Source organism: Balaenoptera acutorostrata, chromosome 17 (assembly GCF_949987535.1).
Source record: "Balaenoptera acutorostrata chromosome 17, mBalAcu1.1, whole genome shotgun sequence".
NCBI lineage: Eukaryota > Metazoa > Chordata > Mammalia > Artiodactyla > Balaenopteridae > Balaenoptera > Balaenoptera acutorostrata.
This window is the reverse complement of record NC_080080.1, coordinates 160741-187378: the sequence shown is the minus strand read 5'-3', so window position 1 is coordinate 187378 and position 26638 is coordinate 160741. Positions and strand designations below refer to the sequence as shown.

The 26638-nt window shown below is 53.6% G+C and overlaps 2 protein-coding genes across 9 annotated transcripts; one reads left to right on the top strand and one right to left on the bottom strand.

The window, feature by feature from the left end:
- Positions 1 to 2281: 2281 nt before the first annotated feature.
- COMMD5 (COMM domain containing 5) lies at positions 2282 to 8088 on the top strand. 2 transcript variants are annotated; one of them, XM_007185479.2, is made up of 2 exons: positions 2282 to 2418; positions 3527 to 8088. In XM_007185479.2, exon 2 carries the CDS (start codon positions 3583 to 3585, stop codon positions 4255 to 4257), a length of 675 nt encoding a protein of 224 aa, XP_007185541.1. In that variant the 5' UTR covers positions 2282 to 2418; positions 3527 to 3582; the 3' UTR covers positions 4258 to 8088. The 2 variants fall into 2 exon arrangements, with proteins under 2 accessions (XP_007185541.1, XP_007185543.1); XM_007185481.3 differs by lacking the exon at positions 2282 to 2418 and adding an exon at positions 2469 to 2950.
- A 2967-nt stretch (positions 8089 to 11055) lies between these two features.
- On the bottom strand, positions 11056 to 25849 carry ZNF7 (zinc finger protein 7). 7 transcript variants are annotated; one of them, XM_057532028.1, is made up of 5 exons: positions 25742 to 25849; positions 24302 to 24346; positions 23657 to 23783; positions 17257 to 17373; positions 11056 to 15574 (listed from the first exon to the last, which is right to left on the bottom strand). In XM_057532028.1, exons 2-5 carry the CDS (start codon positions 24302 to 24304, stop codon positions 13791 to 13793), a joined length of 2031 nt encoding a protein of 676 aa, XP_057388011.1. In that variant the 5' UTR covers positions 24305 to 24346; positions 25742 to 25849; the 3' UTR covers positions 11056 to 13790. The 7 variants fall into 7 exon arrangements, with proteins under 7 accessions (XP_057388011.1, XP_057388016.1, XP_057388010.1 ...); XM_057532033.1 differs by having other exon boundaries at positions 24302 to 24349; positions 25715 to 25809; XM_057532027.1 differs by having other exon boundaries at positions 25715 to 25770.
- Between the last annotated feature and the right edge of the window lie 789 nt (positions 25850 to 26638).

Sequence of the window (26638 nt, the reverse complement as noted above, 5' to 3'; positions counted from 1 at the left end):
TCCAGTTACTGTCCGTCTAGGCCTGGCGAGGCGTATCTCCTTGTGGTTGTGACTTGCATATCCCTGAGAGCTAATTATGTTGAGCATCTTTTCACGTGCTTGTGGACCATCTGTATATCTTTTTTGCCCAAATACCTATTCAAATCCTTTTCCAATTTTTAAATTATTTATCTTTTTATTGTTGAGTTGTGAGAGTTATTTATATGTTCTGGACACAAGTCCCTTATTTCAAATACATGGTTTGCGAATATTTTCACACTTCCGTGCGTTGTCTTTTCACTGTCTTGATAGTATCATTTGCAGCACAAAGTTCTTAATTTTAATGTGGTCCAATATTTCTATTTTTGTTTTGTCATGTGCTTTTGGTGTCTTTTTCAAAGAATCTACTTTCGGTTTTATTCATCCACTCTTTCCTTTTTTTTTTTGGCACGCCACTGAGGGATCTTAATTCCCCCACCAGGGACTGAACTCTGCCGACAGTGAAAGTGCCGACAGTGAAAGTGCCAAGTTATAACCACTGGACTGCCAAGGAATTCCCTGTTTATATATATATATATACATTTATATTTATATATTTATTTATTTTATTTAGCTGTGTTGGGTCTTCGTTGCGGTGCACGGGTTTTCTCTAGTTGCGGCGAGCAGGGGCTACTCTTTGTTGCGGTGCATGGGCTTCTCATTGCTGTGCTTCTCTTGTTGCGGAGCATGGGCTCTAGGCACGCGGGCTCTAGAGCACAGGCTCAGTAGTTGTGGCACCAGGGCTTAGTTGCTCCACGGCATGTGGGATCTTCCCAGACCAGGGCTTGAACCCGTGTCCCCTGCATTGGCAGGCGGATTCTTAACCACTGTGCCACCAGGGAAGTCCCAGTTCATTTTCTCTTTATTATTTCTTTCTACTTCATTTAGGTTTGATATTTTTTGTCTAGCTTAAGTTGAACATTTAATCTGCTGATTTTTAAAATTCTGACTTACAATTATTAAAGGACAAGTTATTTGCTAAAAGCTTATAAATTAATGGACTTAATAATAGGCTGGTTTCTTCAAGCTTCTAGGTAATAGAAGTTGAAGAAGGTAGTAAGGGAAAGGGAAGGCCCTCGATATTTTATGGGAGGGAAATGGGCAAAAAGAGAACAAAATTCAGGATAAATGGGAGAAAAGGGCTGCCTTTTTCTCCTGACTCCATGTAATTTGTTTAATAAGTATGGGAACAGAAGCAGGTATTGTGGTTTTTCTATAGCTATCTTTTACAAGTCGATATTTCTTGCTTTTGGATCACATGGATTTAGAAAATATATCGTTTTGGTTTTAGGCGTTTTAAAATTTTTATTTTATTTTATTTATTTTATTTTTGGCTGTATTGGGTCTTCGTTGCTGTGTGTGGGCCTTTCTCTGGTTGCAGTGAGCAGGGGCTACTATTCATTGTGGTGCACAGGCTTCTCATTGCTGTGCTTCTCTTGTTGCAGAGCACAGGCTCTAGGCGCGTAGGCTTCAGTAGTTGTGGCACAGGGGCTCAGTAGTTGTGGCTTGTGAGCTCTAGAGCGCAGGCTCAGTAGCTCAGTAGTTGTGGCGCACCGGCTTAGTTGCTCCGCGGCATGTGGGATCTTCCCGGACCAGGGCTCGAGCCCCTGTCCCCTGCATTGGCAGGCAGATTCTTAACCACTGCGCCACCAGGGAAGCCCCATAAAGTGGTATTTTAATAAGTCAGGGCTTCCCTGGTGGCGCAGTGGTTAAGAATCTGCCTGCCAATGCAGGGGACAGGGTCTCGAGCCCTGGTCCGGGAAGATCCCACATGCCGCAGAGCGGCTAGGCCCGTGAGCCACGACTACTGAGCCTGCGCGTCTGGAGCCTGTGCTCCGCAATGGGAGAGGCCGCGACAGTGAGAGGCCCGCGCACCGCGATGAAGAGTGGCCCCCGCTCGCCGGAACTGGAGAAAGCCCTCGCACAGAAACGAAGACCCAACACACCCAAAAATAAATAAATAAACAAATTTATAAAATACCACTTTATGGAGATAAATGCACATCCCATCAACTCACCTATTCAAAGTGAACAACTGAGAGGCGAAGTTCGCGCGCATTTTTGTGCAGGCGAGCCTCCCCGCCGAAGGTCTGTACTGGGCACACACCCCCCACCCCGTGTCCCCAGACCCCGGGAGAGACCCCCCGCTCTTCGAGTCCAAACCAGGCAGCAGCAATCCGAGCGGAGGACAACCGGAAGTGCATCCTGCGCGGTCGGACCCGTAAGACCAACCCGGCGGCCTAGGCCCCGCCCCACAGGCCGCGGATCACCGAGGGCGAGTCCTCCCGTTGTCCTAGAGCTGCCTCCCGGAGGGGGCAGGGGTCTCTAGGTCGCTTCTGGGAACCAGGCCGCGCTTCCGGCCGCGCGCGCCTCTGTGCTCCGCTTGGGACCGTGCGCCAGGTACGGGGGCGCAGCGGGAAGCGGGGGTGGGAATGGGTCGCCCTGCTCGCGAGGCGGCGAACACTCTGGAGGCAGGAGGCCGATCCGGCAGCTCGGTACCGGACCGCAGGGCGCTGACCGCGGCCGGGGCGGCGGCTCGGAAGAGCTTGGGTGGCCGCCTCGGGGCGCTCCTTCCTCCGGGCCAGGGGGCAGCGCGCTGGCCTCCAGGGGCCGGGACCTGAGCGGCAGGCGGCGGGGCGGCGGAAGGCTGTCCCGATACTGGCCAGGCCCTGAAGGGAAACCCGTGGGTGGTCGTTGACAGCCGGGGTGAGGGGGCCCAGCCTTGCCGGGAGAGTGGGCTACGAGGAAACCGGTGGGGAGCTCGCCGTGCGCCCGGGCCCGCCGCGCTGAGGCACGCAGGCCGGGGGTGGGGGCGCCTTGGGGACGGCTCTGCTCGGCACCTGGCGCGGCTGCGGGGGGCCGGGCGCTCCTGCAGAAGCAGGTGTGGGGTGTCGTGCTGTCCTTCAGGTGACGTCTCAGCCCTTTTCTCCAGGTACTGCACCCACCTCTCTTAACACTTGCGCCTCAGCCCTTCCTGCTTGAGAGCCGCCGTCTGGGCCCCCCTTCAGGGACTTAGGAGTGGACGGGCCTGGGTTCTAGTTCTTGACTTGAGCAGTTGTTTCCTCCTCGATTTCCTTGTTGGTGGGGTGAGAACGGTAACCCGCTCGTGCAGAGCCGTGTGCGGCTTGGACGTGGAGTAGCTGAGTGATCTTGGAGTGGTCAGTGGCAGCGGCAGTGGCTGTTGTGTCCTTGTGTTCTCTGGACCTTTTTTCTTCTTCATTCTTTAATCCGTTATTTATTTGGAGAACTTATGTTGCTCTCCTGTTTCCTGATTCTCTTCCTTCTTTCCTTCCCACCTCATCTCCCTTTTCTGCCAGCTCCTGTCTCCCCTCTTCCAGGGACTGGAGAGGGGCCCCTCTGCCACCTGCTTCCAGGGCACCTTCTGTCACGCTGGCTGTCATCAGTGTTTCACACCATCAGCATCTGGGAGGTGGAGACCATATCAGTCCTCATTCACTGGCCCAAAGGACATGGGAGTCACTGGGCTTCTCTTCCACCCCCCTTCCAGGCAGTTGCGGCTGGGACCTCCTACCTGGTCTGCCGGTCAAAGAGCAGGAAGCAGCGATGTCTGCCGTGGGTTCTGCAGCTCCACACCTGCATCGCCCTGGTGACAGTCACAGTGGCTGCATGAGTTTCCTGGGCGCCCAGCTGCCTCCAGAGGTGGCAGCAATGCCCCAGCTCCTGAGGGACCTGGACAGGGGCACATTCAGAAAGTTGCTGAAGCTGGTGGTCAGCAGCCTGCAGGGAGAAGATTGCCGTGAGGCTGTGCGGCGCCTCGGGGCTGGCGCAGACCTGCCTGAGGAGCGGCTGGGTGCCCTGATCGCTGGCACATACACCCTGCTCCAGCAGGCCCTCCGGCTGCCCCCGGCCAGCCTGAAGCCCGATGCCTTCAAGAACCAGCTCCAGGAGCTCTGCATTCCCCAAGACCTGGTCGTGGACTTGGCCAGTGTGGTGTTTGGGAGCCAGCGGCCTCTCCTTGACTCTGCGGCCAGGCAGCAGGGGGCCTGGCTGCCCCATGTTGCCGACTTTCGGTGGAGGGTGGACGTGGCCATCTCCACCAGCGCCCTGGCCCGCTCCCTGCAGCCAAGTGTCCTGATGCAGCTGAAGCTCTCGGATGGGTCGGCCCTCCGCTTCGAGGTCCCCACGGCCAAGTTCCAGGAGCTGCGGTTCGGTGTGGCCATGGTCCTGAAGGAGATGGCCGACCTGGAGAAGAGGTGCGAGCGCAAACTGCAGGGCTGAGCCTTGCTTGCCGGTCCCCTTCTGGTCACCGGGGATAGCTGGCTCAGATAGGTGTCTCCAGAGCAAAGGCTGCCCTTCCCGTTTGAGTATAATCGTGTATTTCTCTAAGTGAAGAAGACAGCCGTGTCCTTCCCTTTTTTTGGAAGTAAAGCAGCTACACAAAATACGTTCTCCTGGGTAGGCATCAAACTGCAGGCCCCGTCCCCCCAGCTGTCAGTTGGTCTTGTTGCCAGGTAAGGGCACCCACTGCTCCGGTGTGGCCATGTGTGGTCTAGTCACAGTCTGGGGTCCAGACCAAGGCCTTTGTGAGGACACAGAGGTTCCTCAGCCTGGCCCCACTTAACAACTGAGCTCTTGCTCCTGTGATTTTGGGAACCCTGTGCTTCAGGGTGCACATTTCATTCCCCTGTCTTAAATCCCTGACCTTATGGAGAGCATTTTAGTGGGGAGAGGGAGGCATTACGAAGTGCATAATATAAACAAGTGGTATAGCTCATGGGAGGATGGGAAGTGGTGCAGGAGGTAGAGCAGCCTTTGGAGATGGGGGGCAAGGCTGTGGGAGAACTGGACTGTCATTTTAAATTGGGTCGTGGGGGGACCTCCCTGGTGGCCCAGTGGTTAAGAATCCTTCCAATGCAGGGGATGCGGGTTTGATCACTGGTCGGGGGACTAAGATCCCACATGCCATGGGGCAACTAAGCCTGCGTGCCACAACTACTGAGCCCATGCGCTGCAAACTACAGAGCCCATGTGCTCTGGAGCCCACGCGCTGTAACTAGAAAGAAGCCTGCACGCTGCAACGAAAACCAGACGCAGCCAAAAAAAAAAAAAAATTCAGGGCATCAGTTGCGCCTCCTTGAGGACATGGTACCTGAGCAAAGACTTAAAGGAGGCGAGGCGGAGGGAGCAGCCTGTGGTGCACAGGCCACGTGGCTGCAGCCAAGTTGGGGGAAGGTGAGTGGAGGGCACAGGGGGCAGTCCCAAGGGCCTCTCTAAGAGCTTTGGCTCAATCCTGAGTGAAATGAGTGTGATGTGACAATTGTTTTCAGAGGATTATACTGGATGCTGTGTTGATAGCAGAGCGTAGGGCAGCAGGGTAGGGATTGGGCGTCTGGTGGAGTTGGCGGTGGCAGGGGAGAGGGGAGCAGGGGCCTTGCCTGGGTGCCTCTAGGGTGGGAGTGTGCAGAGCCCGTGGCCAGCCCTGTACCCTCCAGCATAACCACACCCCAGGTAGGGGCCTGGCGTGTCCCTGCTTCCATGTTCTGCCGCGAAACCAGGTCACAGGTCTGGTGGTGTTAATAGGCCCGAGCATCAGGCAGGAACCTCCTCTGAAAACAGCAAATGAGCTTGGGTGCCCACCTGGCACCTGCGCTTCCCCAGCGCCCCCTTCCTGCCCCCTGCTCCATGCCACGACCCATCAAGAGCGGCAGTGTTTGCTCTATGCTGTTTCCAGAACACTCCCATGATCTCGGTTAATTGAGGCCTTTCCCTAAGTTAGGGTCCTGGCAAGTTAGGTGTGGGCCAAGGGCACAGAGAGGAGGAGGCCACCCTAAGGTGCTGCTGTACGCTTGGAGCTAGAGTTTCAGAGGCCAAGCCGCAGGCGGGGCCCCATCTTGGCTCAGCCGAGGAGTGCAGACTCCCCAGGTCTCCTTCAGCGTCAGCTGGCATCCTTGGGCCCTGCTTCCCTGAGGACAGGAGCTGGCCTGGACTGTGCTCGCGGTTGCCCGGACCTGCTCAGAATAACGTGCACAGGTAAGCTGAGCACCACATCTGCCTCAACCAGTGATGGAGGCTTTCCTGGCACTGTCACTGTGCTGTGACTTCTTCCTCGACCGCTGGGCATGTGTCAGGAATATGTACTCATTATGATACGTTTGGAAAAAACGAAAAAGTAAAACAAACAAAAAAATAAAAAGATACAAAAAACTCCTTTGCCCATAGACGGTCATGGAGAAACCGTCTTGACTAGACTTGACGTTTACGCTCTGTGCTGTCTCTGTGTTAACACAGCTCTGTTCATGTAACTCTTCCTGATATGAGGGTCTGTCTAATGGCAGCAGAACATGCATCTTCCCGGTGGGCGTGCCAAGTTTCTCTTGGGGAAAACAAACAAAGCACCACAGACTGGGCAGCCTATAAAACAACAGACATTGATTTCTCACAGTGCGGAGGCCAGATGTCCGAGGTCAGGGGGCCAGCAGGGGCGGGTGAGGCCCTCTTCCTGGCTGCAGACTTATGTGTCCTCACGTGGAGGGAGGGGCAAGGGAGCTCTGTGGGGTCTCTTGTCAGGGGGACTCCAGCTTCATGACCGAAGCACTCCCAAAGGCCCCACCTCATAACACCCTCACATTGGGCATTAGGATTTCAACACATACATATACATTTGGGGGACACAGACATTCAGACTAGAGCAACTTCCGTGATTCATTTTTTTTCTTAATTAAAAAATCACTGATGTTGGGACCTCCCTGGTGGCTAAGTGGTTAAGACTCTGTGCTCCCAATGCAGGGGGCCCAGGTTCAATCCCTGGTCAGGGAACTAGATCCCACATGCTTGCTGCAACTAAGAGTTCACATGCCACAAGTAAGGAGCCCTCGAGCTGCAACGAAGACCCGGCACAACCAAATAAATATTTTTAAAAATCACAGTGAGGACTTCCCTGGTGGCACAGTGGTTAAGAATCCACCTGCTCATGCAGGGGACACGGGTTCGTTTCCTGGTCCGGGAGGATCCCACATGCCATGGAGCAACTAAGCCCATGTGCCGCAACTACTGAGCCCACATGCTGCAACTACTGAAGCCCACACGCCTAGAGCCCATGCTCCGCAACAAGAGAAGCCACCACAATGAGAAGCCCGCGCACCACAATGAAGAATAGCCCCTGCTCTCCACAACTAGAGAAAGCCTGCGCGCAGCAACGAAGACCCAACACAGCCAAAAAAAACAACAACAGTGATGTTATGCAACTAGATATGCAACTAGAGATTATCATACTAAGTGAAGTAAGTCAGACAAAGACAAATACCATATGATATCACATGTTTGGAATCTAAAATGCATACGACACAAATGAACATATCTACGAAACAGACTCACATGGAGAACAGACTTGTGGTTGCCAAGGGGGTGGGGGTGGGGGAGGGAAGGACTGGGAGTTTGGGATGAACAGATGCAAAGTAGTATATGTAGAATGGATAAACAACAAAGTCCTACTGTATAGCACAGGGAACTATATTCAGTATCCTGTGATAAACCGTAATGGAAAAGAGTATGAAAAAGAATATATATATGTATAACTGAATCACTTTGCTGTACACGAGAAATTAGCACAACATTGTAAATCAACTATACTTCAAAAAAATTTTTAAATCATTGATGTCAATAGTAAACGGTAGAAAGATTTTATATTAAAACTATTTAGAAGTAGGAACAGAGGAGGCAGAATGTGACCACTTTCCACGTTGAATCATTCCATGTGTAGACTTTTGTGTTGGCTTCTTTTACTTAACACAGTGTTGTAAAAAAAAGAATGTGATCATCTTAGGGGCTTCCCTGGTGGCACAGTGGTTAAGAATTCTCCTGCCAATGCAGGGGACACAGGTTTGAGCCCTGGTCTGGGAAGATACCACATGCCGCGGAGCAACTAAGCCCGTGCGCCACAACTACTGAGGCTGTAGTGCCACAACTACTGAAGCCTGCTTGCCGAGAGCCCGTGCTCCACAACAAGAGAAGCCACCGCAATGAGAAGCCCGCGCACCACAACGAAGAGTAGCCCCTGCTCTCCACAACTAGAGAAAGCCCGCGCGCGGCAACGAAGACCCAACGCAGCCAAAAATAAAGGGTTTTTTTAAAGAAAAGAATGTGATCATTTTAAAGCCCTTGGTATTATGTCCCTAACGACCCAAAGCACGACCTCGAGCGCCCCCTACAGGCCAGGCGCTGTCGACCAGGCCCCAGCCGAGCGCAGAGAAGGTACAGGTGGAAGCACCAGGTGCAGGCCCTCTGCCGGGCACGTGTTAACTCATTAACCCACAGGCACGAAGCCGCTCCGCCTCAAGGGTGACGAAGCGCAGAGAGGTTTGCGTCTTGCCCAACGACACACAGCTGCTGGGGGAGCTGGCAGTCCGTTCTCCGCCAGCCTTCCCTCCCCACCTGTCCTTAGTCCGCCGACTCTGTGGGCGTGCAAACCTGGTAGCAGGACGGGCTCTTGGTGCTGGCTCCCGTGACCTGAGCGGATGCTGGCCCCAGAGTGAGGACACACGTTTAGGGTCGAGGGCCACGGGCTTGGGGGCGTCTGTTTTGCCGGTTACCGCAGCGAAGTTGGGCCAGTGCAACCAGGAACGGAGACCTGGGGTCCGAGCCCGGCCGACGTGCCCCAGCAGGTGCTCCGAGCTCTGCTGCCACGGAGTGGCCCCGTGGCCACGACGCCGTGGCTCTAAGTCACGTGCCTGGCAGGAACGCACACACTCTCCTTCCCGAGGGACCCTCCCATCATCCTCGGTTGTCCTGGCAGGCAGGGGTGCTTTTCCGACTTGAGGCTGGGAGTCCCACGAGTCAGCACCAGGATTTGCACACTCTTTTGCCCACCAGGCGGCAGAGACCCCCTTGTCCTTGTGCTCCTGTCTGGCTCTGTCTCCCCAGCCCTGTGGGTGTGTCCACCCTGCTGGTCCACACCCCGGAGGGTCGGCAGACTCTGGGAGGGCCCCGGGCCCCTCAAAGTCACTGTGTCTACAAGCGCTATCTGCTTCCATCTCCACCCTCGGGGGGTCCCGGCCAGCAAGTGGGGGTGTAGAGCTCTGCTCGCTCCCCTGCTCCCCTCCCCCTCCCCCAGAAGGCACCGTCTGTGCCTTTTAAGTCATTGGTCAGGAACGTCAGGACCAGAACATGATCTCCATCCTCGGGAGGCTGGAGGTGGTGGCCCTGACGGCGCTGCCCCTCCCACAGCGGCTGTGGGGCAGCCCTTCCCCCCGCTTCCCCAGCTGCTCAGCCAGGAGAGGGTCGCAGAGCCCTGCCTCGGCCCTCGGAGGAGCTCTTGACAGCTCTGATACTGCAAACTCTGGGTTGTTCATTTGTGAGCCCTCATGCTTCTGTCTCAAGGAGGGACACACGGGCAAACAGTGACACAAGGCATACAGGTGGTAAGTGGCTTTCATGAGACGCAGAAGATGGGCAGCAGGCTGTTCCCGGGACTGTTGGCTCCTGGGGCTGGACAGAGCCAGGGGATGAAGGCCACCAGCCTCCAGGCCGCTCACAGGATTCTGGCCTCACCGTGGGTACGGGGAGGCAGACATGATCCAGCTTGAGAAGGTCCCTCCAACTGCGGGGCACAGGCTTGCAGGCCGGCAGTGGTGGCCCTTCTCACCTGCGTCGGGAGTGGCTAACTTTCCTCTAAAGGGCCAGAGAGTATTTTAGCTTTTCAGGTCATAATGATTGTCAGTTCTGCCATCATAGCTCAGAAACAGCCAGAGACATCTAAACCAATGGGCATGATCATGTTCCAATAAAAATGCCCTGTAGACACTGAGATTTTAAGTTCACATCACAAAATTTGTTTCAACCATTTAAAACCCATTCTCAGCTCCAGGGCCGTACAAAACCAGGTAGGGGGTGGGCGGTGGCTGTAAGTGCTACACCTCCATGTGTGCCTGCAGGGCTCCCTCAGGCTGCAGAGGGACCATCCACCTTCACCTGCAGTCAGTCTCTACCCCAGACCTGGACTTGAGGGCAGGGGCCAGCCCAATCCACCTTTGTCCCCAGGCAAGAACAAGACCTTGCACAGATGTTTGCACCTGGAAAATTACCTGTGTTGACCTTATTTAGATCTCTGTGGAAACTCTTGATGCTGGAGAATTTTCTCTCTTCTGTGGACCTCTAAAGCCTCGCCTCAAAGCCTGGATGTGCCCCAAATGCATCATTCATTCATTCAACAAACATTTCCCAGGCTCTGAGTGCAAGCCACACACACAAGGGGACACAGGGATGTGAAAACCCACCTGGGCTCTGCACACACACCCCATGTTATTTGTGAAGCTTCCAGAATGCTCAAAATGTCATAAATCAAAGCTTAATCTGATAATTGAGACAAAAAGCAATTTCAGGTCAAAATTAGGAGTTTAATTTATTGTCTCCAAAAGAGAAATCCAAAGTATTTTAATATCTACTCTGGAATAGTTCTGGAAATTCTGTTTTCTGGCCATGTCGGGTGTCTTGAGGGATCTAGTTCCCCAAAGATTGAACCTGGCCCCGCACACAGTGAAAGCTGGGTCCTAACCAGTGGACCGCCCGGGAATTCCCAGAAATTCTTAAAATGAGTTTAGTGTTACATTTACTGAAGCCCCAAATTGGGAAATATAGCTTGAAAGTAGAGCAGAATAGTCCAGAACTCGCACTACCCGGCAGGCAGCCCTCTCCTCTCCCTCCCTGCAAAGCGACCAGCACACATGACGTGTGCAGATGCTTTTCCTGTGCTCTGGGATCTCAAACCTGTGCAGCAGTTTGAACTCACAATGTCTCGCCAGGTGACACATGAATACTACACGTCTTTTTCACATGGACTCAGCTAAGAAAGGACTCCTCACCCTGTACTTCTGCAGTCGATATTCTAGACTGGAATGCGGAGCTTGAGATGTATTCCTATTGAATTCTTGGTTGTATTGGGACATTTAAGTGAACAAAGCACACTAAGAACAGAGAGGAAAAATAATCCCTCAAAGGCTGGGGGCATGACGTTTTTACCCAAGTAAACGAGGCAGGACTGCCACTCGATCAGAGGCAACCCGCAAACAAATGGGCCAGCTGTGTTCCAAGAACCTTTATTTGGTCACACTGAAATCTGATTTCAATATAATTTTCAAATGTCACAAAATAGTCTTTCCCCCCCACCCAACCATTTAAAAATGTAAAAACCATCCTTAGCTCTTGGCCTGTTAAAAGGTAAACAGGTACATTAAAATCCTGAAGTTGATTTGAGCAAACATGGAACGGGAGCAGCACCAAGCCGAAGTGGTTAGGAGTCCTGCCAACAGGGGACTCGGAAGCAAAGCCAGGAAGCTGTCAGATCGGCTACAGCTGAAGCAGCTGCCTTACTCCTTGCCTGTTTGTGATTAAGTTTCCCGGACATGAGTGCATTTACAGGACTGACTCTGGCTCAGGTTTTGTGGGCTGTGTAGGTCCCAGGCTTTACAGCTACCCGGCCCAGTGGCCTCAGGCTGATCACCAGGCCTCACAGATGTGGGCACAGGTCCGCATTTGGCCCAAGGGCCACACAGTCAGCCAGCCCCTGACTTAGAACCGTGTTGATCCAGAAAGAATCCAGGTGCTGAAACAGATTTAAGGCTGGTCCCTCTGGCCCTTTTTGGCCAGCCTGCAAGTGCTGTCAGGGGAAAACAGAAGCATCCCGCCCAGTGCAGAACCTGGAGTCCAGAGGCCTTCCACCCCTTTGTCCATCATTACCAGGAAGCGGCCAGGAGACAATTCCCTTGTGGGGACGGTGCACCCAGTGACAAACAGCCTTCCTAGAGCCAGAAGGCGAGAGCATGGGGCCTCGGGAGGCCCTTCCAGCACGATGGCACCAGGAGCCAGTGGAGGGCACATGTGGCATGTGCACCGGGACCTTGACTCTTGTCCCATCCTTGGGTGGCTCACAAAGCCTAAGATACAGCCCACTCACATGTGGCCACCCTGTCCGGCTCTGACAGCAGTGACCACCTGGTTGAGCACAGCAGCCGAGGCGGGGACATAATCTCTGTTCATAATCTCTGCACAGTCCGTAAAGGTCCCTGCCCTCTTGCACTGACCCTTCAGACACAAGTTCTGGGTGAAGCAGGGGACGGCGGGGGAGAGGGGGTTACAGCTGCTGCAAGGGGCACACTGACTGCATGGCGTCCTCCACCCAGGGCGGGAACACCCCCGAAGATGCAGGTTGGGGGACGATCCTCATCCCCAGAGACAGCACTGCAACCTGAGAACATGTCACACCTTGTGTCAGGCGAACTGGCAGGTCAGGCTGAGCTGCTGCGGGGTTGAGTCCCTGGCCACGTGCTGAGAACGGAAACTCACGTGAACTCGGCCACCCTGAACTCCACTGTTCCCAGCCCCACCAGGCCCTCCAGTACCCACGGAGCGGCACTGTTTCCCCTGATACAAACCCATAGGCTGATTTTGAGCCGTGTCACACAAGGCGATCTGGGCTTCAACCAACCAGTGTGATGGTGACCCAAGTCGTGTTGCAATAAATCCTGAAGTGACCTATGTCCCTCAGGGTCACCTGTCCATGCATGGGAGAAATGGCCTCTCTGTGGCAGGCCGCCCTTGGCCTGTGATTATTGGCAATGGCACCAAAGATCGGCAGGTCTCAGGGGGGTGGTCCTGGGTGGCAGCCTGTGCAAATGACACTCCTGGTCCCGAGGCACCGCTGCCGAGTCCAGGGCCCCAAGCAAGGCTGGACTCAATGCTACACGTCAGCCTCATCCTGTGGCTCACAGGCCTTGATGAGATGCTCTGTGAGCTGCTCCGCAGCCCCAGCCTGTCAGTCAGGTTAACCAGAGGGGTGGGCGGAGTGGTGATCTCCCCTGCACGTTCTTTCCGCCCGTGCCAAGAAGGTCAAGGGTCCTGACCACTCTACCCTGGCCGTTTCTCCAGGCTGGGCTGGCAAAGAAAACCCGGGGAGGAGGTGATGTGGGCGGAGCGGGCTCACTCACGCGCACCCGGTGCTCAGCACCTGTGGGGCCCATATGACCACGCCGACACGCTGATCCTGGTGAGCAGGCATCTCCACCTTCCTCAGGCCTGTGAGAAGGCATGGGCTCGTGTGTCTGCTTGCAGACCCCCGTTTTGGCAGTCCCTGTGCCTGGAGTTTTGAGGACGTCTGGCCAGCAGCAGCCAACAACACACATCCCAGCCTCTGGTGGCGTTCTCGGGACTGAGGCGAGGCTCCTGCAGTGCTGAGGGCCAGGCTGGGAATCCCAGTGAGGGCTGCGCGTCTGATTGTCGTAACCGAAGCAGCTGGGCTCTGGAAGTAGGGTGGGCCAGTGACACTGTCCCCGGGCCCGGGCACTGCTGTTGGAGCCAGCTCCTCCCCAAAGAGGCCCTGCTGGGGGAGTCAGGTGAGGGGGACCCGGCCGCGCTGCCTGGGGCCCCGTGGACACGAGTGAGCATATCTTGTTGCTGAAGCCAGTCTGAGTACCTGATGCTTAAGGAAGACGTCCTGGGTAACTTCTTTCAACCCACTCGTCTGGCGGGGCTCACGGGGCTTTTCTTATGCCTCTTCCTCGTCCGCAGGACCTGGGGTCTTCCCTCTGTGAACTCAAATGCTACACACGTGCACCTTGATGTGAGCAACACGGGATTTACTGAAGGTCAAACGTGCCAGCAAATAAACATACACCTCAGGTGAATCTGAATGCTCCCTCTCCTAAGAGAGCAATTCTGAATCTTTCACAACGTTCTAAATCGTCAGTATAAATGATCCCATAAAAAATAAGTTAAGGCTGTAGGTTTATTCACATTTATACACATTCGTAAAGGTGAGTGGTCTATCCCATGTGAATTTTCTGATGCTGAGTAAGCCTTGAGCTCCTATTAAAAGCTTTGCCACATTCATTACATTTATAAGGTTTCTCTCCAGTGTGAATTCTCTGGTGTATAATTAGATGCGAACGCCATCTGAATATTTTTTCACATTCATTACATTTATGAAGTTTCTTTACAGTATTAACTTTCTTACGGCTCACGTGGGTAGAAGCTTCCAGAGTATTCCCATACTCGTGGTACCACTGGGCTCGAGTGTGGATCCTCTGGTGCTCGATGAGGTACGAGCTCCGGCTGAAGGCTTTCCCACACTCGCTGCATCCGTAGGGCTTCACCCCAGCGTGAATGATCTGGTGCTGGAAAAGGGTGGAGTTCTGACTGAAGGCTTTCCCACATTCACTGCACTTATAGGGCCTCTCCCCCGTGTGCACCCGCTGGTGTATCGTAAGCTGTGTGCTCATGCTGAAGGCTTTTCCACATTCGAGGCACTCGTAGGGCTTCTCCCCTTTATGGATCCTCTGATGGTAAATGAGGCTTGAGCTCTGGCTGAAGGCCTTCCCACAGTCACTGCACTCATAGGGCTTCTCTCCGGTGTGAATTCTCTGATGCTGAATTAGGTGTGAGCCCTGGACAAAGCCTTTCCCACACTCATCACACTTAAATGGTTTTTCTCCAGTGTGAGTTCTCTGGTGGCGAATAAGCCGTGAGCTGCAACCAAAGGCCTTTGAACACTTGTTGCATTTATAAGGTTTCTCTCCGGTATGCGTCAGCTGATGCTGACTAAGGCGGGAGACCCACCGGAAAGCCTTCCCACACTCGTCACACTTAAACGGTTTCTCAGTAGCGTGTAACCTCTGATGTGCAACCAGGCTGGGACTATCCGGGGTTCTTGGGAGCTGAAGTTTCTCCCCAGCGTGCATCCGCTGGTGCTGAGCTAGGGTTGAGCTCTGGCTGAAGGCCTTCCCACACTCCTGGCATGGGTAGGGCCTCTCTCCCGTGTGGGTCCTCTGGTGCCTGGCCAGCTGAGACTGCTGGCTGAAGGCCTTCCCACACTCCCGGCAGCCATAAGGCCTCTCTCCCGTGTGGACCCTCTGATGGTGGATGAGGCTAGAGCTCTGACCAAAGGCTTTTCCACATTCCTCACACCTGTAGGGCTTCTCCCCAGTGTGAATCCTTTGATGCTGAATGAGTTTCGAGCTCAGACGAAAGGCCTTCCCACACTCGGTGCATTTAAACGGCTTCTCTCCAGTATGGATCCTCTGATGCTGAGTAAGCTGTGAGCACAACCTGAAGACCTTCCCACACTCCTCACACTCATACGGCTTCTCTCCATGCAAGGTACTCAGATGTCTCCCCTGTAAGCAATCAGATAATTTTTTTTGGCACTCTTGGCAGCTGTTAGGTCTCTTCTGTGTATTAATTTCCTGATGCAGAGCGACGTCTGAAGTAGATCGGAAACTCCTACCACAGATGTCACATCTTCGCAAGGACCCCTGACTTTGATCATGTCGACAACCCAGGCGGCCACCGCTCCCCCGCTCGCCACACCCCTGGGCCTCGTCCTCGGCGAAGGTCTCCCTGGGAGCTGCAGTCCCTGTGTTCAAGCAGTTTTTCTGGAAGAGGGAGGTTGGCTGACTCTCTGAACAGACCTCGGGATCAGAGGCGTCTCCAAAGCCAGGACTCTGGGGAAAGTCCTGGGATGGGGTTTTGACCATGACCACATGGGATTCTGATTTTAGACGGTCAATGTCTTCACAGGCCTGCTCACTCTCGGTCCCGATTGTAGAATCTGAAATGAACAGGAAGTAAACTGCTGCTTATCCCATGTGCTCAGAGAAAGGACAAAGACTGGAGGATGGGGCAGGGGTGCAGACCACCCCTGGGACTGAGCCCCCTCGCAGGACAGTCTGCGTTGAGCACATGGAAAGACGCTACAAGAAGTCAATGCCTTTGACAGTTCTCAAAATCTGGTTTAATTCCTACTTCATTTTATGCACTCATTCAGTTACAGTGTACTTGGCAGAGTGCGAAGAGCTACCCTCCTACATGGGGGAAAGGTCCTCCCACATGGAACTAGCACGAGGAAAAATCCACAAAGAAGCAAAGTGAGCTTGATAGGGTGGGAGGTTTAGTGAGAGGCAGGGCTAGGTTGAGAGGTCAGAGGCTCCTGGTTGCAGAGGACGTAGAGTGAGGAGGAAAGAGGGACTGAAAACTGTGAATAGAGGGATGTTAGATACCAAGAAAAATGAGGTGCAAGAGCTGCTGAGGGATACACGGGTGGTGACCCCAAGAGGACTGGGCCTCTGGCTGTCCACTAGGTGGGGTTCTGAGAAGGACCCCGGGCCTGAACTCTGTGGCGTCCAGCTGCCGCCAAGCCATGCCCTCTGATGCACACCTGGCCATGTCCCTTGCTAGTCTGCCCCTCAGCTTCCAGGTGGCCACACCCACTGGTCATACTGACTCCTCCTTCCCGTGGGTTTCTGGAGGGTCCACCTATGCTGCCTGCCCTCCATATGGAGGTTTGGAGTGATATGGCCACCAGCCAAGGAATACCTGGGCCACCAGAAACTAGAATAGGCAGGAAGGATCCTCCCCTACAGGTTTCAGAGAGGACACGACCCTGCCCGTACCTTGATTTTGGACATCTGGCCTCCAGAACTGAGAAACAGTAAATCTCTGCTGTTTTAAGCCTCCAGTTCGTGGTGCTTTGTTACAGCAGCCCCAGGACACTAACACAGCCCTAGAGCCTTATCTGAGAGGCTGGGGTCACCCAGGGCCCCAAGAAGTTCCAGAGGGAGCACTGGCGGAGGGAGGGGACAGCTGCTCAGAGCCACACTTAGTGCTCCCCTTAGAGCCACACGTGTGTACCTGCGCTCAGTAAGACTATTAGTAAAATTACAGGGGCTTCCCCGGTGGTGCAGTGGTTCTGCCAATGCAGGGGACAGGGATTCGAGCCCTGGTCTGGGAAGATCCTAAATGCCGCGGAGCGACTAAGCCCGTGCGCCACAACTACTGAGCCTGCGCTCTAGAGCCCATGAGCCACAACTACTGAAGCCTGCGCCCCACAACTACTGAGCCCACGCGCCTAGAGCCCGTGCTCCGCAACAAGAGAAGCCACTGCAATGAGAAGCCCGTGCACCGCGATGAAGAGTAGCCCCTGCTTGCCACAACTAGAGAAAGCCCACGCGCAGCAACAAAGATGCAACACAGCCCCCACCTCAAAAAAAAAAAATTACAAACTGAACAAACTGTGGTTCAAAAACAAACTGTTTTTGCCATAATGCACAGGTATTTTGTGCCCTTGCTTTTCTGTAGTTCAGTCTCTTCTGAGGCTGCCCCACCACGAGTCTAAACTTCCGGGCCCACCCCATGGCATTCCCAGGCAGCCCAGCAAGCCCACATGGGTGGCACCTGGGGTCTGCCTCCAGCCTCCCGCCCGCAGCCCTCTCACCCTGTGCCCAGAAGCCTCACCTGCCTTGGAGGTCCTGGCTGCCTCTCTCCCCTCTGCTCCTTGCAGGTCGAGGACCCATGGCTCCTGCCCCTGTTCCAGCCGGGAGATCAGCTCAGGCTTGAAGACCAGGAATCCTGCTGTGGAGGCAGCAGAGGAGGAGATGGCATTGGTGTGGCTGGGAGTGCAGCTCAGCCCTCCCTGGTTCCCAGGAGTGAAGGGCTGGGGGCTACTGGGGCACAGGGGCCCTCTCTGTCCAGGTCTGTCACCTCCTGAGGCTGGACACAGAGGAACTCCTGGACTCCCAGCCTGTCCCTGTCTCCATCCACACAAGGCCAGGATCCCCAGGGAGCCCTGTCACCCGAATCTGCCTAGCACAGGCCAGCTCTAGCCCAGGGGGAGAGAAGCCAGGCACTGCCAGCACTTCCCTCAGTCCCTCAGTTCTGAGGGCAAGGACACTCCAAGAGGTTGACGTGGTTAAAAAACAAGACAAACAACAACAACAACAAATCAACAAACAAAATGGATTTTAAATCAGAAAGTGTGAGGACTTCCCTGGCAGTCCAGTGGTTAAGACTCCGCGCTTCCAATGCAGGGGGCACGGGTTTGATTTCTTGGTCTGGGAACTAAGATCCCACATGCCGCATGGTGCCGCCAAAAAATAAAATAAAATAAATAAATAAAAAAAATCAGGTGTGAAGTTCAATGGTCACCCAGCAGCCCCAGCCTCGAGTCCTCATACAAAGCCCTGGGGGGCCTCGGCAGAGGGGTGGAGAGCTGCGGGCACCCACCTGGCACCTGCCTTCTGGGGCCGCCAGCTCCCATGCTGTGGGCCAGCCGTGTGATGTGCTCCCAGCCCATCCAAGGGCTGGCCAAGCCCTCTGGCTGGAGCACACCTCAGGTTTCCAGCTGTGTGGGTGGAGAAGGGCAGGCAGAGAGAGCCTAGGTCGAAGGCTCAGGTGATGGCAGGACCCCCACAGTCAACATGAAGCAGGTGTTCTTGCCAAACACATGTGCAACGCTCACAGAGAAACATCCCTGGGCCAGTCAGGAAGGGGGTCAGGCAGAGGCCACAGAATAATACCACAGACCGCGCCTGATCTAAATGGAACTGGACATGACAGCCATCACAACAAGTAGCTCAAAACTATTAGCTATCTGAAAACTAAATAATGAATTACTAAGTGGTATCTACTATAAGTAAATTGTATTTATTATAAGTCAAAATTTGTAGGGCGCAGCTGAAGCAGTACTTACAGATAAAATTTCACACTTTTAAATACGTTGACCAGAAACAAGAATGATTGGGGGCTTCCCTTGTGGCGCAGTGGTTAAGAACCCACCTGCCAGTGCACAGGACACAGGTTCGAGCCCTGGTCCGGGAAGATCCCACATGCCGTGGAGCAACTAAGCCCGTGTGCAACAACTACTCAGCCTGTGCTCTAGAGTCTGAGAGCCACAACTACTGAGCCTGTGTGCCACAACTACTGAAGCCCGCACGCCTAGAGCCGTGCTCCATAACAAGAGAAGCCACCGCAGTGAGAAGCCCATGCACCGCAACAAAGGGTAGCCCCATTCGCTGCAGCTAGAGAAATCCCGCGCGCAGCAACAAAGACCCAATGCAGCCAGAAATAAAATTAAAATAAAATAAATAAAATAAAATAATAAATTTATTAAAAAAAAGGAAACAAGAATGATAAACACAGAAGAGGTAAATACTAAATTCAAGGAGTTGCAAACAAAACAACACAGCAAACACAAATAAATAAAAAGGGAGAAAATAACAAAAGTGGGCAAGATTCAATGAAAGAGCACCCCCTCCCAAAAAAAACCCCAAAAGCTGGTTCTTCAAAAAGATAAAAAGAATAGTCTTGTGGCAAAACCAATCACAGGGACTTCCCTTGTGGTCCAGTGGGTAAGACTCTGTGCTCCCAATGCAGGGGGCCCGGGTTCCATTCCTGGTGGGGGAACTAGATCCCGCATGCATGACACACCTAAGAAGTCCACATGCCGCAACTAAGAGTCCACATGCCACAACGAAAAGATCCTGTGTGCTGCAACGAAGACCCAGTGCAGCCAGCATAAATAAAAAAATATTTTTTTAAAAAATCACAGTCAACACAGTGAAAAGATGCTGCCAAAAAATAAAACAAATAAGGGAAACAAACACAAACATAATAGAGATTAAAAATAAAGAGTATTACGAACAAATACATGCTAAAAAAATTGCAAATCTGAATGAGTAGATCTATCTGTACAAAAACTAGAAATGACAAAATTGGCACAGGGGAAAATCCGTAAGCTTGATAGACCATGAGGCATTAAGACAATGTAAATTCTAGCATGGACATATATACGTTACCAAATGTAAAACAGATAGCTAGTGGGAAGCAGCCACATAGCACAGGGAGATCAGCTCGGTGCTTTGTGACCACCTAGAAGGGTGGGGTAGGGAGGGTGGGAGGGAGAGTGATGCAAGAGGGAAGAGATATGGGAACATATGTATATGTATAACTGATTCACTTTGTTATAAAGCAGAAACTAACACACCGTTGTAAAGCAATTATACGCCAATAAAGATGTTTAAAAAAAAAAAAAGAAAAAAAAAAAAAGAAAATGTAAATTCTAGTCAAAGACCTTCCTTCCCCAAGGGCCCAAGGCCCAGGTGGTTTTACAGGTGAGTTCAACCAAAAACTCGAAGGTTCAATTAATTCCATCTATATAAATTCTTCCAGAAACTAAAAAAGACAGCTAAAGCTTCCCAGCTCATTTTATGAAACTTATATGCAAAAAATACCAAACTATATAATGACAATTCACCAAAAAAGAAAAAACAAACAAACAAAAAACCATACAAGTCCATTTGGCTTAGAAACAGGGATGTAAAAGTCCAAAATACAATACAAACTACCCGAGTCCAAAAGGTTATCAGAATGTATATGTAAATATCATGACTTAAGTACGGTTTATTCCAGGAATATAAGGAAATATGCCAATGTAATTTATTAGACTAACAGGCTAAGGAAAAAAAACATATGGACATCTCAATTAATGTAGGAAAAGAATTTGAAATTCGATATGCTCATTTATGATTAAAAACAAAATTCTTGGACTTCCCTGGTGGTCCAGTGGTTAAGAATCTGCCTGCCAATGCAGCGAACACGGGTTCTATCCCTGCTCTGGGAAGATCCCACATGCCGCGGGGCAACTAAGCCGGTGCACCACAACTACTGAGTCTGCACTCTAGAGCATGTGAGCCACAACTACCGAAGCCCGCGCGCCTAGAGCCTGTGCTCCGCAACAACAGAAGCCACTGCAACGAGAAGCCCGCGCACCACAACAAAGAGTATCCGTGCTCGCCGCAACTAGAGAAAGCCCACGCACAGCAACGCAGCCAAAAAAAAAAAAAACAGAACACCAAAACTCTTCAGCCAACTTCTGTCTTTAGTTACATGCATTCCCTTTAAAATCAGAACAAAACAAGCATGCCCTCAGCACTCCTAACAGCACGGGTGCTCTGGCCATTGCTAAAGATCAGGACACATGGGGGCCAGGAGGGAAAACACCAAGCTTTCACTTGCAGGCCCCTCCTTAGAACATGATACCAGAACTAGCAGGGAGTCCAATGAAGTGGCCAAATACAAGGTCTATCCTCCAAAATCAAGAGCATTTCTCTATAGCAGCAATAATCAGCTAGAAATATAGCATAACAATGATGCATTCACAAAACAACCTAAACTGAAGATCAAACACCGGACCACTGTGGGGGAAATGCCCACACTCTAATCATGTCTGCAGAGGTCAGTAGATAAATGGAGACACAGCGCACGGTCTTGGGTGGGAACAGTTAACAGAAAGGTGCCAGCTCTCCTCACACTGTCTACAAATTCAAACCGCTCCCCTACAGAAATCCCAGTGAAATTTTCAAGGAACTCAAACTTATTCTAAACTTACATGAAAGAACTACTCTATGAGCCGTGAGTAAGTAAGTGAAATTTTGAAAAGAATAAAAAGCGAGAGCTGCCCCACCAGGTATTAACATGCCACAGGCCAAAGCAATAAAAAATAATACTAATAACGGAACAACCTAACAAAAAGCAGAGAACTGGCCCATAACAGACCAGAGCTCAGAAACACACCATCACACATACGAAAAAGGCAGCTCCAGAAATCAACTGGAAAGGATGGATTGTTTAGTGCTGGGGAAATGGCTCAGTGTGTGGACAAAGATGAAAAAGGATTATTGGGACTTCCCTGGTGGTGCAGTGGTTGAGAATCCGCCTGCCAATGCTGGGGACACGGGTTCGATCCCCGGTCCGGGAAGATCCCACATGCCGCGGAGCAACTAAGCTCGTGTGCTACAACTACTGAGCCTGTGCTCTAGAGCCCGTGAGCCACAACTACTGAGCCCGCGTGCCGCAACTACTGAAGCCCACACACCTAGAGCCCATGCTCCACGATGAGAGAAGCCACTGCAATGAGAAGCCCGTGCACCACAATGAAGAGTAGCCCCCCAAAAAAAAAAAAAAAAAAAAAAGTGTAGCCCCCACTCACCACAACTAGAGAAAGCCCGCGTGCAGCAACGAAGACCCAATGCAGCCAAAAATAAATAAATAAATAAATAAAATTAAAAAAAAAAAAAGGGCTTCCCTGGTGGCGCAGTGGTTAAGAATCTGCCTGCCAATGCAGGGGACACGGGTTCAAGCCCTGGTCTGGGAAGATCCCACATGCCGCGGAGCAACTAAGCCCGTGCGCCACAACTACTGAGCCTGTGTTCTAGAGCCCGTGAGCCACAACTACTGAGCCCGCGTGCTACAACTACTGAAGCCCGCGTGCCTAGAGCCTGTGCTCCGCAACAAGAGAAGCCACCGCAATGAGAAGCCCGTGCACCGCAACAAAGAGTAGCCCCCCTCGCTGCAACTAGAGAAAGCCTGTGAGCAGCAACGAAGACCCAACACAGCCAAAAATAAATAAATTTATTTAAAAAAAAAAAACAAAAAAAAACCTGAAAGGATAAGAAAACATTGTGTGGCAGTATAAACAACAGTGTTCTACCTCGTAATGGTACATAAAACAATGATGTGTTATATGATGTATAGCATCTTAGACTCAATGAAATCAAATACAAGAAATAACAAACACATTCAAATCAATAAGGCCCAGTGACCCCAGCAGAAAACTAGCCAAGGCTCTGAGCACTTTATGGAAGATACCTGGCTCTTCCCAACTCTAATAAGACTTGAAAGATGCTCCAGGTCAGCAGTCATCAGAGAAATGGGAGCTCAAATCACGACAGGCTTACTGCGTGCTCCTTTACGTGGAAACACACAAGAAAGCTGGGCCTATGGGCTGGCCAGGACTGAAGGGGACAGGCCTGGTCCAGCAGGCTGAGAGGCCCTTGGCTGACCACGCTGCCGTGTCTAGCCCACTTCTGGTCCCCCAGCCCAATGCTCTCTCAGGGTCCCAGGCACTCAAGTGTGATGGGGCTGGAGACCACATGGGGCCATCGCAGCAGGGGTCACACACCCCTTTCACAAGGGTGCAGTCCACGTCACAGGGCGTGTGACACGACAACACAGAGACAGACATGAAATGCACTGGGGTGCCTGCCTGTGGTGGTGGGGGATGGGAGAGGAAGACAGGGCAGGGCAGGAGGGCCGCAGGGAGCCCTGACAGTCTCCACGGAGTGGCACCTGCAGCATCGCTGCCACCCTGGCTTTGGCTATACAACCATCTCCTTGGATCCTATGAGCCAATAGCTTCTCTTCTGCTGTTTAAGCTATTTCAAGTTGGATTCTATTTCTCACAAGTTAATCTATTCATTCAGGCAAAAAGGAAGCTTCATCAGCTCTCAGAAGTCCACCCACACTGTGAGGATTAAATCACGTGACGTGTGCAAACCTGGGAGCCTGCCTGGCTCACTATGACCCCTCCTGGGGTTAGCTTCTGACCCACAAGGACTCACAGGCCCAAGGCCCCTGTTTAGCCCATGAGAGCTTGACCACACGGCCTCTGTATCCGCAGCCTATAACAGAGGCCTGGGGACTTCCCTGGTGGCGCAGTGGTTAAGAATCCCCCTGCCAATGCATGGGACACGGGTTCGAGCCCTGGTCCTGGAAGATCCCACATGCCGCGGAGCAACTAAGCCCGTGTGCCACAGCTACTGAGCCTGCGCTCTAGAGCCCATGACCCACAACTACTGAGCCTGCGTGCCACAACTACTGAAGCCCGCACGCCTAGAGCCCATGCTCTGCAACAAAAGAAGCCACCACAATGAGAAGCCCGCACACAGCAACGAAGACTGAATACAACCAAAAATAAATAGAATAAAACAATAAATAAAGAAATATATATAATAGAGGCCTGGCTAGGTGGGTGCTGACCGATGACGCAGGGAGTAAGGGTGTCCAGATGAAGCCTCACCTAGTCCGGCCACACTGCTGTGGTTCTCGAGCATCACCTCCTTGTAGAGGGCCCTCTGGCCAGGGTCCAGACACTGCCATTCCTCCCGTGAGAAGTGCACAGCCACATCACCAAACGTCACAGCCTCCTGAAAGGACACACACCAGTCCCCCAGGGACTCCTGGGTGTCTCAGGCACATGGACCACAAGGTTGGGTGAGACAGTCACCAGGCCCCTTTGGCTCTAAAATCAAGGGGAGGAGGGAATTCCCTGGCAGTCCTGTGGTTAGGACTCCGCACTTCCACTGCAGGGGGCATAGGTTAGATCCCTGGTCAGGGAACTAAGATCCTGCAAGCCACGCAGTATGGCAAAAAAAAAAATAATAATAAAAGAAAAGAAAATCAAGGGGAGAGACAGTATGGAGAAGGGGGAGGGACCCAGACTATGGTGATATACAACCCTCCCCCGAGAGCCTCAGGCAGGGACCAGTCTGGGCAGGGGTTTGCTCACTACCTTGGCAATGGGCATGCCTGAGACTGGCAAGGGCCACAGTGTGGGGCCGAGAGAGGGTCTAGGTTCAGGTCCAGTGGGCAGGGGAGGTGCCTAAAGGAGGAGGAAGGGGCCCTCACAGGACGAGGGAGTGAACGGGGGAAGTCAGACTCCTACCATGCGGCTGGGTGGGTGGGGATCCACGTGTCCCGGCCGAGAGACCTGTTGGAAGTTACGAAAAGGTCAGAGATCAGTATCCTGGAGGCCCCAACCCCTGACTTGCAGGCTAATCGAGGGGCGTGGTACTACGTTCTCCAATCCTTTACCTCCAACCCCAGGTGTTCTCTGGCAGGGACTTGGGACGGGGCCAAAGTCGCCATGGCACCTGAGTACCTGCCCCCCGAAGCTCCATTCATCTTTCAGTGTGTGCAGTATGTATGAATCACTCCACAAACATGTAATGGGTGGTTGCCACGGGTGCCAGGTGCTCAACCAAGCAATGGGGATACAGTAATGAACAGTACACAAAGACTTTGCCTTCACGGAGCAGTCTACTGGAGAAAAGAGCTAAATGACCACACAAACAAATGCAAAATTACAGCTGTGATAATAGCACCGAAGCACAAGAAACTCTGAAAGCACGTAAACTAGGAAATTCTGACTTAGTCTGATGGGTCACTTCCCCTAGGTGCTAACTTGGCCAAGGTAATAGAGGCGGGGAGGGCACTGCAGGCAGCAGGAACAACGTGTGCAAAGGGCATGAGGCAGGAAAAACCGGGGCTGAATGAGCCTGTGGGGCCGCAAGAGGAAGCATGATGCGACTGGAGGCTCGAATAGACAGGAATCGGAAGGACAGACTGCAGGGCCAAGAGGAGTGGACACAGGGCCCCACCCCAACCCCAGTACATAAACTTGGCCCCTCCCCAGGCATCTCTCTGGGAGGTCAGAATGAGAATCGGGCTTCCTAGGGGAGCTTTTGGCTCTCAAATCGGCTTGAGGGCCGAAGCCCCAGGCCGTCAGGACAGCAAGGCTAAGGCAGCAGTGACCACTGTCAGGTGGGTCCCCACCTGGGCCTGGCCAGTGCTGGATCCTGGGTCCCCTGTAGAGAACCGCAGGCCCTGAGCGGCAGCCAGAATTCAGAGAAGATACATATCCTACTCCCCCAAGGTACAGCCCTTTTTGCCACCCTCACTAAGTCTAGGTCTTCGACGGGCAGTGAGGGAGGGAAAAAGAGGGCCCTAGAGGAAGATGATGATGCAGGTAGGAGACGCAAGGATGCCCCTGGAGCTGGCCTAGAACCGGCGGGAAGGTTACGAGGCTGCCGCGAGGCCGGATCTGCGGGACTCCCCCTCCCGCCTCCCACCTCTGCTGGCCAAGACGGCCGAGGGTCGACCACCGCCCCGCCAGGCGCCCACGGGCTCTGAGAGCCGCCCGCGCCACCCGCGCTTCCCCGCGGAGAGGCAGGGGGAGCGCGGGGCCTGCAGAGTCGGAGGCGGGAGGACGCTGGGGCTGGTAGGCGGCCTCTCCGCCCGAGGGCGAAGAGCACATGTGCCGCCCCGACACTAATCCGCACGGGTTACACCGACTCACCCTCCCCGGGGCCGCTCGAGGACCCACCCGCGGGACGACGCCGGAAATGGGCCTCGGCCGCCCGCGGCCGCTCTGCCCCGCAGACTTCCGGCCGTTCTGGGCGGTTCGGAGGCTCGGCCAACTCGGTGGTTCCCAGCCGGCCCCCGCCCCCGCCTCGGAGCCGGTGAACTGGCGGGGCCAGATCGCTGGGGAAAGGATGGAGCCCGGAGAGGGCGAGGCGGAGTCCGGTAAAGGGCGGGGTCACAGTACGGGGAGGGCGGAGCCGGGGCCCAGGAATGGTGTGGGTCTGGGCCCGGTTTCTCTTGGCCTGGGGGCGGGGAGCGGACCCGGGCGAAGCAGGCGGAGAGCCTGAAGTCCGCCCGGGACGATCCCGCGCACCTCCGGTCACCAGTCCGAGGCCGCTGGTCCCCGCACTGGTTCTATGTGCTGGTTTTTCCATAGCAGAACGCACCCGCTGGGCACCCGTTCCAGGCCCCAGGACTACGGAGACAGCCCCACCCAGGCCGTGCCCGGGGTGGAGGGGGTACGGGGTGGGGGGGAACGGCCAGCTGGGGGCGCAGAGGAACCGTGGGCAAAGAGCAGGTGTTCTGCACCTGGTGGGGCAGGTGGTCCAGGCCGAGGTCACCGCAGAGTGTGGCGGGGCACCGACAGCTCAGAGATGAGGCTGGGAGGGCCCCAGAAAGGGTGAGGACCACCAGAAAGAGGAGAGGCCCAAGGGAGGGTCGTCAACCGGGACTCCGAGCTGGGGTCCCTGGCTGCATCGCGGGGCTCGGGGCAGCAGGACAGCCCAGGACCTGCCAAGAGACCGGATGGGGTGGGACCCCAGGCGAAGGGCGGCGCGCCCCGAGGTCAGGTCAAGGCTTCTCCTCGCTGCGCCCCCACCCATCCCCAACTTCGTGTGGCCCCCGGAGCCACGTGTTCTGG